The sequence below is a fragment of the Micrasema longulum genome, unplaced genomic scaffold (assembly GCF_059751315.1).
Source record: "Micrasema longulum isolate JH-2025_06_02 unplaced genomic scaffold, ASM5975131v1 h1tg002022l, whole genome shotgun sequence".
NCBI lineage: Eukaryota > Metazoa > Arthropoda > Insecta > Trichoptera > Brachycentridae > Micrasema > Micrasema longulum.
Window position 1 is genome coordinate 247,693 of NW_028279190.1, and position 13,266 is coordinate 260,958.

At 37.1% G+C, this 13,266-nt stretch overlaps 1 protein-coding gene across 1 annotated transcript in view; it reads left to right on the plus strand.

Annotated features, from left to right (window-relative positions):
• Window positions 1-201: 201 nt before the first annotated feature.
• Window positions 202-13,266, plus strand: part of LOC148273262 (SMAD family member 6-like) — a gene marked incomplete at its 3' end in the record, with an annotated part of 42,760 nt that continues 29,695 nt past the window's right edge. The window contains exon 1 of the mRNA XM_088238945.1: window positions 202-992. Within this exon, the coding sequence (XP_088095071.1) occupies window positions 701-992 (292 nt within the window). The remainder of the gene's footprint in view (window positions 993-13,266) is intronic.

Genomic DNA, 13,266 nt, shown 5'->3' on the forward strand with positions numbered 1-13,266 from the left:
AGTTTAATTTATCAAAAAATTAGTTATTTATTTATTAATAGTATAATTATCTTGCTGTTGGTATAACAGTTGTACGACAAATAAGTAATAAGCTTAATTTTAAATAGATTCAACGAACCTTAATTTATTGAAATCAGAAAATAATATTTTAATACCCAGTTTTGTAAATTACATTCGAGAATAATTTTATTATCGAATTGAATCAGCCAAAGCTCGATGTGAGTTAGAAACGCGGCCCCTATCTAGTATCGCGCTCTAGCGACGGTGATGAGAATTACAAACCAGTTGTTGCGACGTTCTCGGTTCTCGGTCCTCGCGTACTTCACGTCAGTTGGTCAGTTCAGTCGCAATGTCGGTCGGGGCGGGTGCATGCGGAGTGTCAGCAATATTGTTTAGCTATTTACCGGTGGCGTGTTTCCCCGTTGTGGCCTTATAATCGTAAAATGATCAACCGTACATATTTATCAAAGTGCCTGTGTTTTGTATTCGTTCCGTCCGAAGTTTCGTCGTAGTTCGCGCATATCAGACGTCGCGCGTCGGGCATATTCCGGCGCCAGTCAGATCACATATCGGAGGCGACCGCGGTCACCGCACGGCCGCGTCCGGCGAGGAGTGCGCGGTGTCCGGCGGGCAGTGCGGCCATGGCCCCGGCGGGATAGGCGGGCGGCTGGGCAGGGTGGAGGGCGGGCGATGCGGCCAGATGTTCCACCTCGGCAGACGCAGGCTGCTGCGCCGGCTGCTGCGCGCGGCGCGCGGCGGTGCCGAGCCGGGCGCGCTGCTGGAGCGGCTCACGGAGCCGCAGCTGCGCGCGCTGGCGGCGGGCGCGGGCGGCGCGTGCGTGCCGCCGCCGGCCGCCGGCGCCGCGCTGGCCGCGTGCCGCGCGTGGCGCTGGCCCGAGCGCGACCTCCGCGCGCACGAGCTGCGCGCGCTGCCCGACTGCCGGCTGCGCGCGTGCTGCAACCCTTGGCACTGGAGCCGCCTGTGCAAGCCAGGTACTGCCTCCCGTGCTCTCCTCATTACGGAACCGCCACCTGTGGCCACCTTTTAAATGATAGCACAGTCCGAGTGGCCAGGTACCGCCCGTACTCTCCCTCCTCCTCCTCGCTTCTCATTACGGAACCTCCACCTGTAGCCACCTCGACGTGCGAGACGGGTACTTCGTACACTCGCTTCTTATCACGGAACCACCATTTGTACCCTCCTTTCGAATGATAGCACTGTCTGACGTTTCCGTTTCTACGTAACCGAAGACGCCTTTCCATTATGCGCAAGCCGTGTACCGCCTATACTCTCCTTGCCGTTTCTACTTTTCATCGGCTCAATCTTACTACGAACTGCCATTTGTAGCGACCTTCCGAATGATAGCACTATCTGACGTTTCTCTCTCCGTGTTACTGGAGCCGCCTGTGCAAGCTAGACACCGCCGATACTCGTCCCCCCTTACTACGAAACCACTATTTATTTGTAGCCACCTTCCAAATGATAGCATCGTCTGACGTTTTCGTTTCTACGTAACCGAAGACTCCTTTCCATCGTGCGCAAGCCGTGTACCGCCTATACTCTCCTTGCCATTTCTACTTTCCATCGGCTCTATCTTACTACGAACTGCCATTTGTAGCGACCTTCCGAATGATAGCGCTGTCTGACGTTCTGTCTCCATACCACTGAAGCCGCCTTTGCATTATGTGCGAACCAAGTACCGGCAACGTCTAAATTCTAAATACATACAAATACGATAATAGTCTTTCAATTTGCAAGCGCAAATTTTGGCAGCAGATTGAAGCCATCGAATGAAATGACAGCGTTCTCCCTTTGACGTTTTTACTGTCAACTGTCACACATGACATTTTATCATGGAAAACTACGATGCGTCGAAATTTAAAAATAGAAATACAAAAGTTCCTACTCAAAGTGTGAAAAAAAAAATGCCGTTTGTTTTTTAAAGACCATCATCATCGTTCCCCTTTCACACCAGTGGTACATAGGGCAGTGCATTTGTGAACTAAATTCGGCGTATTTCGACCATCTGTTACACGAAGGTAAGGTAATCAGCCTTACGCTTCAGGTGCTAATCCAGGAACATAAAATATTGCGGTGAAGAACCACCTTTCTAATCGATATTTATTTAATGTTGACCTTCCCGGGAATCAAACCCGGGACCTCAAGCATACATTACGAGGCAGACTTATCTCCTCTCAAATTCCTCATTCGGGATTTTTCCCGAGAGCGGCCATCGAGCCGAAATCAATCGTTCAGGGTTCTGGTACTGTTTCACACACAACTGTATTCGGGACGGTATAACATAAAAGCGATATTTATGTACGATCATGTGTATATTTGTTTGTCTATTTAAAGTATCTTCGACGGTAACCTGTAATAAAATATGTTTATAAAAAAAAGAATGAATATTGTATTATTCATACAGAAAATTTAATTTAAAAATTGAAAATAACGTATTACAACGGAGATGAAGAACATTTTAGAGAAGGGAAAATAGAAGTCAAGGCATCCACAGGGCTTATGACCTGTCATTGTCTGGTCAACGTCAATAGGTGGAATATAGATGTTCAAATATAGGTGGAATGGTGAATGTTACACAGTCTTTAAAGTGGTCACTTAAATCAGCCGTGAATAAGGATAGTCAAAAAGCTGCTTAATTATTTAAAAGTAACTTAGCAACTCGCGACATTTGCTGTCGCAGTTTGACAATCGTCTAATGTCGAGTATGTGTGTACACTTTTAGTTTAGACGGTTTAAACCATATAAAGAATATATTATATTTTATTAAATAAAAGAAATATGAACAAAACAATGAGATAGTGGGAAGGAAAAGAAGGAAATTGATAAGGAGTGGTAAAGGATGAATGAGGGAAAGTAGGAGTGGAAAATTGCATTTGATTTAATGATAAAGAGCAACAAAAGAGACGAAACGTTCATTCCCTAATATTCTGAATCAAGCCTATTTGTTCTCTTCTGTACCTATTTTATGGAGAGTTAAATATATCAAGACTAATAAAATTCTTGTTAAATGTTTCACATATACGAGGGATGGTAGAATGTTTCCGATGATTAGTTTTAATGTAACGAATATAGAAAATATCAGAGTCTAGTTGGTCTGGAGGGGACACGGTAAGCAAGTAGATGAATTAGTTTTGGGGAATCAAATTTGTTATTTACAATTTTGTAAAGCTCGATTTGATCCCCGAGAGCAAGTATAAGGGACAGACGCATCAATCAATTCTAGAGTATTAATATTATAGATAAAGTAAATATCAGTGTTTATGATAGGCATCGTTTTATCAGCCGGTACACGTGAATGTCTCGGTCTCCGGCGTGTTGTGCGGCCCGGCACGGCCGTACTAGTGTATTGTACTGCACACGATGCCCGAGGTGCAAGTATAAGGGACAGACGCATCAATCAATTCTAGAGTATTAATACTATAGATAAAGTAAATATCAGTGTTTATGATAGGCATAGTTTAATCAGCCGGTACACGTGAACGTCTCGGTCTCCAGCGTGTTGTGCAGCTCTTTACTTTACAGAGTACTTTTTTTTTTTTGATGGGAAATCCATTATAAACACTCAGATAGCCTGAGTAGTGCCGGACTCACACCGGCTAAAACCCACCCTTTTTCTTCTCTGCTGACCGGTGCCCGCCTCGCGACCTCACCTCTGCCTGCAGTTTGTCTATACTTCCGCTTGTGACATCTCATCTTTTTCTTTTACTTCCATTATATTTTCCATAAAAAGTTTTATAAGAGCCCAATTGTTTCTACAAGATTATCTGGAGTCAGTCTTTCGGGTATATCCAGGTCCGTTATAAGTTTTCTCTTTTTTTTCCATTTTTTGCAATCAAACACCGTGAGTTCTGCATCGTCTTGTGATTCATTGCAGTACATGCATCCTTCTGATTCGGCCTTTTTGATTTTTTCCAAATATTTATAGAATACTCCATGACTTGTAAGGCACTGGGTCATTCGGAAAGATGTTTCACCGTGGGGTCTCTCTTACCCATACTCTTATATCTTTCATAATACGGTGCGTCCATCTTCCTTTATTTGAGTTATCCCAATTTTCCTGCCATTTATACATGGTCGTGGTTCTTTCTCGTTTTTTTATATATTCTGTGATGACACCTTGGTACTAGTGTACTGCAAACGATGCACAAGGTGCAATTATAAGCGACAGACGCATCAATCAATTCGGGAGTATTAATATTATAGATAATAAGTGAATATCGGTGTTTTTACTGTACTTCGCACGACGCACGAGGGCACGGGGCGCAGCAGAAGCGCGCGGCCGGCGCCAAGTGCGGGCGCAGGCGCCAGCGCGCGCCGCGGCACCTGTCGTCATTCCCGCTAACTAGTGGCGGTCGGCGGCGCGGCTCGGGGTCAAACCGCACGCCTTATCCGTCCCAGTCTCGGGGAAACCGCGTCTCCTTCTCTATTTTTATTGGAGAAAGCTAGATATGTACATTTCAACCGTTGAGCTCTAAATAAATACAGTAATTAGCACTCCTCGGCCGCCCTAAGCGCAACCATCGCAATCGACATTTTTGTGGAAACTGAGGTACTAGCAGCGTTGCCAACCTCCATCAAGCTAATATCGGTAGATTCAGAAAAAATAAATCGGTATATTGGTTTATTTAACACTTTATACACATATACAGCTTATATTTATTTTATTTTATTTTATTAAGTAATTCAATAAAGATACATACTAGGTATTCCAAAAAACATTTCTATATAACGGACCTAAACTATACAACCTGATACCGTCATTTTGGAAATCTGATAAACCATCAGTATTGAAAAAAAATAAAAAAATTTGGTTGACAGACATTGGAAGTAAGGAATCGAAGAATTTATTGTATTTTCGCATGTGCATATATATTGTGTATGTATGCGTGTATATATATATGTATGTATATGTGTGTATATATGTATGTATGTGTATATGTATGTATGAAGTATGTATGCTTTATATTTTTACATTTAATGTAAACTGTATTTTTTTTCTTTTCTTCTCTTTTGGGCTGTAACTGTTTTTTTATTTCTTCAATATTGTTTTTATTTATAGGAAACATATTAGAAAACCATATTTGCCGCAACAAATCGGTTTCTTAGAACAGGCATTTGCCCATATAGGAACCGATTGCAACATTAGGCGTATTAATATTTCTGGCTTGCCGACCCTTCATATACTGAGCCTACTCCTAGTACAAGCGGAATTTGCCAGAGTGTTTTTTGTGCCATTTTTGTAACATTGTATGTATAAACTAATAAATGAATAAATAAAAAAAAGAAAAATGATTACTAGAAAACATACAATTTGAAAGCATTCGTCGATACAATTTTACATGCATAATAAATATCTTCAATTATAGATTTACACAAAATAGATTTATACATTAAGTTGTCATACATATTTTTTAATATTTTTTTTTATACAGGATACAATGCAATAACAAATAAGTTGTACGTGTGTACTTATTGAATAAGACTTATTCCTAAGAGATTATTCGCAAAAGCTGAGAGAGTATCATGAAAAATGACAATTTTATTATTTCGGCAGTATATATTATATTCCCGACACATGTGGGCCATAGGTGTGTGGTATGTAGCATTATTTGAAAACAAAGGCAGTTTAAATATTTCCCTATGTCTGAGTGTTATACACATAAAGGCTGGCATATTGCCTTAAGGCAATTTTTTCCTACCTACCCAAACCGTTCAGTTAGAGAAAATTACAAGTACATGAACATATTGAATCTTACTATTTTATGCAAAAATTAAAAACAAAGATTAACAATTGGTTATCGGCAGGGCCCCGATTACAATGGGAAGTTAACAGAATTATCTTCGACAGTCTTAACTAAAAACCGACATTTGTGTACAAAAATGAGCATATTTGCGTGAACATTTAAAGTATCTTCGTCGGTAACCTATAATTGAACATGTTTAGAAGAAAAAATCGTATGCATATTCTGCTTTTCATACAGAAAACTTCATTTTATTTTGTAGATAAAATTGAAGATAAATCCCTGCTTATATTGAAAAGGGCCACAAATCGAAATTTGACTTTTTTCAGTAGAGCCAATCAATGTTTTTAATCTGAGATTTTACTTTTTAAATTTTTTTTATCTTACTTTTTATATTTACGTTTTTAATGGCATTAGATGCGTTTTTTAAAGCTGTATCCATCTATAGTCCTTAAAATATAGCTTTATTAGAATGACATTTGTCAGCAAAAGTGACGACATAACTTTGTAGTAAACATAATTATATAAAATCAGCTTTAAAACCAAAAAAAATAAAAAATAAACCTAATTATTAATGACGTTCTTACAGGTTCATTTTTTGCAAAATGGGACAAATTGATCAATGTAAATCGATCGAATAAAAAAATAGTTCATTTAATGTTGTTCATGAAAAAAATTATACAATGTCTTTTTTTTTGGTAAATAATTGTCCTAAAAACACTATAGTAGGCTTGTTTTTCGTTTTTATATCAATTTTCGTAGAGTTTCATATTTGAATGAAAAAACTGATACAATCTATTTGATCAGTACTTTCCCATCACTAGTCACAGTGTTAACAGCTGTCATTTTAATCAAGCTATATTTACTAGATTTAGATACTCTTATATGTTAATAGTGCAGAATCTAGCGACATTATTTTTTGCATCAAGCCCCTCGTTTCGGAAACTGACAGTTATGTCAGAATTTAATTTGACTTCAAAATCGACTTATTTCTCTCTTGTATTTTGAATAGGCCTTTAAAAAAAACGTGCCAACCTCAAAACGATAAAAAATTTAAGCAAATCGGAATTAAAGGGAAAATTGATATTTTTTGTTTTGTACACCATTCTGTGAAAAGGATTAAATTATATTGGTATGGTATTTGTTACAATCAATATAGTGTAAAGTTTCCGCAAACCAAGTTTTGTAAAATTCATATTTACGTTTAGAATCAGCTTTATATCGTAAATTATATCTTTACACTAACACAGGGTTATGAAACATTCGAAAGCACAGTACGAATCAGATTTTTTAGTTTTTCATTCACCTCTCTGGCCGGGCGAGTCGCTATCTCTCAGCCGCGGACCCACGACGGAAACATATTTCAAACATCTTAGTGATTCTGTTGTCTCCGACGTTTTCCTCTTCTGGAGTCGCCGGCTAATGGATTCGTCGCGTCGGATTATTCATTCACTAACCCTTTGATAAAGCGCGAGGATTTCTCTGGGAACCGTCCGACCTCGGCTCCTTGTCCTTGTACGGAGCGCGGACCTTCCTTATCGTCCTGCCGGGCCACTTTAGCCGGAGACTATTTAATGGCCTGCTGCTATCTCCACCGATTACTTGGTCACATGATTGTTTTTTCAAACTCTTGAATTTTCCTAGGATTTAGCCCACGCACCGTGTGTATGCGTCGTGCTTTTAAGGGTCAGATATTACAAACAGCATTTTTGTATCATTCCAGCATTGTTGATGATAATAAGATTCTCAAGATAATTAGGAACGTGTGACTTTATTACACTGCGAGATGATATTCTTTCATGACTCAAAATATCAACAAACGTAAAACTAAAATAAATATTGCCTTCGATTTCTTTATATTTTCATTTTATTCATTATATTTTTTTTGCATTTTACAATACGCATACATAAGTTACAAATTATACACTATTACATAAACAAACAAAAAAATCCCACAAAGGCTGGCCTGTGTGTGGGCGAATACATTTTATTTCAAATTTCAATTAATGCTACTGAAAGAATCGACAGATATTTATTTTATTTATTTATATTACAAACGGATGTACAGGTTAAATAATTATAAATAGAAACTATAAAAAATGTATGTATATAAATAGTAGGGACTGCCATCGAATAACATTTATTATTTAATTATATTAAAATAAAGCGACGACGGTTTAAACTATATAAAAATAAGTGTACTATAACTTAAAATAAAAGAAATATGCACAAAACAAGGAGATGGGAAGCAAAAGAAGGAAATTAGTAGTGTATCTTCGTAATCGGTCGGGGGAATTTTATCTTTAACTATGACGTCATTTTGAAGCTATGCCATTTTAGTGCGTAGATAATTGTACCGTGACGTACGCTTCCTCTTGTTTTATATCGATGTACTTACCCAAAACTTGAAGGTGGGGCCGGTAGTGCATCTTTGTAATCGCTCGAGTGAAGTCTTTATCTTCCCATCATAATCGAGGCCCCGCAGTAGGTATGGTTTCCTGGAGACTGCGGATGCGTCTCGCACCTTACAGCTAGTAAAGTTGTACGTTGTACCGGGCACTCTCGGCGCCACATTGGCCCGCCTTCCCACGCGGCCATTATGCGCTCCTGTTACAAAGACGATTTTGTCTCTATTCGCCGCACATTTTTGTCATTCATGATTACGTTTTGACGGCGTCATTGTCTATTTTTAGAACGGTCGTTTACTAAAACGACAACGTCTTCTACGCGAAACTCCATATCGGACAGGTGCGAATCCAATTATGGAAATTCCGTTGTTTTACGGAATACCCGGTGACATTTCCCGAGAAGATGTTATTCTCAAACGAAGATCGAGGTAAATGTCCTCGACTTGATTAATATGTACGCGCAGTCGAGAATACTCTACACTCTCAGAAGCGTGGACTTTGATCTGTTTTAATCCACTGCAACATGTGGAATAGTTGGCTGGGGAGGTTGTGCGGCATCCATCTTAAAGCCTCTCATTATTTCACATAAATTATTATTGAGAATAATATTCCGGTGCCCTCCAACACACCCGTCAGAACAGTTGTTCCAATACACGAAAGTGCTGGATATGAGACAACTGTACCTAAAAGAAGCACTTGCACACTTCTGGTCGAAGAGTGAGGAGAGGTCTCAGCAAAATGTTCGCACGAGGTTTTCCCAGAGCACAAATTATGTCATACCCAAAAATTGTACGGGTTTTGGGTACGAGACATCTCTCCTTTATCACACCGATAGTGTTTAATATTTTGGATGAGCGTATTAAGCTCCCAAGGACAAAAACTATTTTCATGAGAGGGGTTAAGAACTGGATTTTCCTTAGTGGGAAGGATTTGAGTTTCGAAACTCCTTGTTGATTTTCCGAATGTTTGAGTTTACTGTTTACCATATTGATGTGACATGTATTTGTTTTTTTTATTGTTATGTTTCTGATCCTATAAAATATTTGTGATGATATTATCATGTGGCTGTGTCAACTGATTGCTCGTCCTAACCCGACACAGGACTTTAATTCCCATGGAATTGGGACTTATGTCTCAAATAATGCGTAATAAACTGTCTCTTAGTAAATAACTAAATAAAATAAAAAAATATTAAAAATTATATTGTATCTACAATGCAGAGTGGAGCAGGATGTAGAGTCGAGAGCGTCTGAGAGCGACCTGTATGTTATGATTAGAGATGCCGCGAATACCGAATATTCGGCAAAATAATATTCATGGCGGTGCGTGCGGAAGTGACTGGGCGAACATTTTTTTTTTACACACGTTATTTGTTCAGTATTGTAGCTTTTTCTTCTTTTTTTTAACCCTATAATGCTCAATGTAGACGCTTGCTACATACCGATAATCGGTGTATAAAAGTGAGTTCAAACATGTTTAGCACTCGGCTACTAGTTTATTATATTGTATACATACTAGCCATTATAATTTATTTTAAAAAGTCGCCACTAGAGTAAAAATTATTGATAAAATTTGGAAAAAAAGTCAGTTGCACGTATTCTGTCAAAAGTGTAATTTAGCTAAAGTTCAAAGGGTGATTTCTTTGTTTTTATTTTTAGGATTTAAAGTTATAATTGTTTCCGCAACTTTAATTTCTTGTTTTCCTTACATTCTTGTATTTTTCAACCTTTCAATGCCCGATGTTGCATATTGTCCACTTAAACTAAAATATGAAATAAAAACTGAAAAATGTAACTCTTTTTTTTCACTATTTAAAAAAAACATACATAAAATATGTTTTTAGTTGGAATTCGAAAAAATAGGGGTCTATGAAAAACTGTCGAGTAAAATAAATAAAAATGTAATTATTTGTAGCATAAAAAATATTTTTATAATAATTTAAAATTCCCGCGAAAACGGTTCATTGCTTCGGCCACGTCCCTAATACGTCACGATTCGGTTCAATCTGGAACTTAGTTAGTCACCGTTTAAATTTATGTGGAACATCGTCACGAATCTTGACTTCACAATTGTCAAAGCCAAACATGTCGCGTTTTTTTGTTGACATTTTGTAACAATTAAATTTTTAAAATTATGTATGAAAACAGTTCTCCACAATATCCGTATCGATTTTGAAAATACGATTATTTTTTCTAAATCCATTTCCGATATTTTTATCTGTGTTATAGTGATCTTCAGCTCTATGGGAAATTGCATACAAAAAATGTTTTCTTGCGCGGGATAAAAATTAAAGCATTAAATTGTAACGCGAAGTTTCTTGAAAATGTACGGAAAAAATAATAAAAAATATTTTAATAAAAACGCACTACTTTGAATGACGTCACTGGTTCATGTGAATCAACCTATGATCTGAGAGCTATGGAAGATTTCCGGTCTGCTTGTCGCTTCTGGACCAATGGGAAGAATTAATGAGAATAAGCGGAAATGAACCTCTGACGTTACACGCGGAGTTATTTCAGAAATACAAAACTTTAAAAAATCGTAGCGCTGGTAATACGATATATAAAAATTAAAAAAAAATATTTTTGACTTAGTTTCATAGTCTATTAACAAATAAAATAAATTTAAAAAACTACTGAACTTCCTCGTTGATAAAATATGGGTATTAGCATGCCAATATTCTCGCGCTAATGAAATAAAATAAAAATAATTGCCAAGCCTATTAGCAACTAGCGACTGGTGACTACAATATAGTATGGGTTCGGAGGCCGTCGGTGTTGTGTGGCCAGCTCCGCCATAGCGGTGGATGGTGGTGCATGGCCATCCGAATATCTCCAAACCGGTTCTGCCCGACCCACCTTAGACAAATCCACACTAAACCAACAAACGTGCGGCAAAACAATTACTAATGCACGCAGCCGCACTATACCACTATGTATACAATACTATACAACACTGCATTATATTATTAATATGGATAAATTATAAAGCGCCATTTTCGTAATATAATACCTCAAGGGCGCTTTACAAAGTGATTATATAAATATCGAGTTTTTCTACTGACATTTCTTGGTGGAACTGCATTTTCTATGTTATATACAAGTGTACGCAGGGGTTGTAAATCATGATTTTATATAATTATGTAAATAAAAGAATTTAAATTAAAACATTTAAGTATAAGGTAATAACAATTATAAGAATATAAGTTTTTTTTAAATGTATATAATAAAAACTGGTGTTTATTTTATAATTTTATGAAGTTTTTTAATGAAAATGTATTTGAATTATATGTTATAATAATAACCACTAACTACGAGTATAATAGTCAACAAATCCTAAAATCAGTTTGATGTTTATCTAATATCCATAACAGGAAAATATCACTTTTATTTAAGCATTTTTAATGTAATAAAGGTCTATGAAATACTGTCCAGTAAAAAAAAAATATTTGCTAATTATTAGTAGCATAAAATATACTTTCAAATTTGTAATTTTGGATTCCCGCAAAAACGGTCATTCCATTGGCCACGCCCCTAATACGTCACGATTCATGTTTATTTGTTCCTGGCCATTAAATTTGTTCAGAACAATATCGCGAATCTCGATGTCACAACCACCATGGCCAAAAACGTCGCATTTTTCTTGCAACGTATTTTTATCAAATTTCTTTTTGACATTTATATATGAAAACATTTCTCCACAATATCCATATTGATTTTGAAAATACAATTAATTATTTTAAATCCATTTCATACATGTGATACGAGTATTTCCCTATTGTGCCATTTAAAAAATATATTTAATAGTAAACCAAAACAAACTAAAGGTCATAGATTTTTACTGAAATCGATATATGTTTAATGAATACAAATCACAAGTCATGCGGCACGAACCGTAAGATGCACCCGAGTACAACCGCACGCAATCCAAGCGCGGGTATCGGCTGAGCCGAAGTTTCGGTCGGTCACTGCTATATTTGTCATCCTGTATCGCCTCCGTCCACCCTCCAAATGAACTAACGCCGAGTCTAATGATTTATTTATTTATCACTATCGAGTCGGCTAAAATTAGACTCGATTTTCCCGCCTTTGCGAAGGAATTTCGTACATTCGTTTGTACAGATGTTCCGCCATGCACAAACACCTGATGTAACTTATATTTGAGGATGACACAACGTCCATTTATGTTTTACAGCTTGTATTAAAAACAGAACGACCATTTTATTTTTTGCAATGTTTTGTTTTCCAGCGGTGTTGACATACGTGTACGTTGTACACAATGTGCATGCTTTCATACATCCTTGTAGCGTTTTTTGTGCCAAGCTATAATTTTTTAAATATTTTTATTTATTGGGGATATCAACAGTAATACATGTAACAAAAATATAACAACTAAAATATACAGAGAACAAAACCAATGACAGATATCCTTAGAAATACATTAAATACACGTACAATACATACTAGTGTATTTGTGTGAGTGAGAGGGTGGGTGAGTGGGTGTTATATTGGAATGAGGGTGGACATGTGTGTAAATATTCCACAAGTATCAAGTGTCGAAAATATAAATATATATAAAATATTAAAACTAAGTATAAGATAAAAAAGTATTAACATATTACAACAGAGATAAAGAACATTTGAGAGAAGGTAATATTTGTTTATTTGTTTAAATTTAATGTTGTGCACACAGTGCTATGTTAATATAAATCTAGACAATATTACGAACAAAAAATAAACCTAACACAGCACCAATTACGTACACAACACAATATATGAAACAACTATCTAACAGTACAACAAGATGTAAGAAGAATTTGTGCTTTGTGTGAATTTACTAGTGATTGTGTTTTTATTGTTGTGAGTATGAAATGTGAGAAATTGTTATCACGTCGCTGATTAGCACGTCGATAGTTATTTGTGATTGAGCTACAGGGGTGCTACTATGAATCTATCTCGCAGCTCAAGAAAACAGTTTAACTCGTGTATTTTGTATGTAAATACGCGAGATAATACGGCCGCGAGAGCGTTTGGAATACCAGCCCTGGTGAGAAAGTGGCGGCATATATAAATCTTGGCTATCTTTGAAATAACACG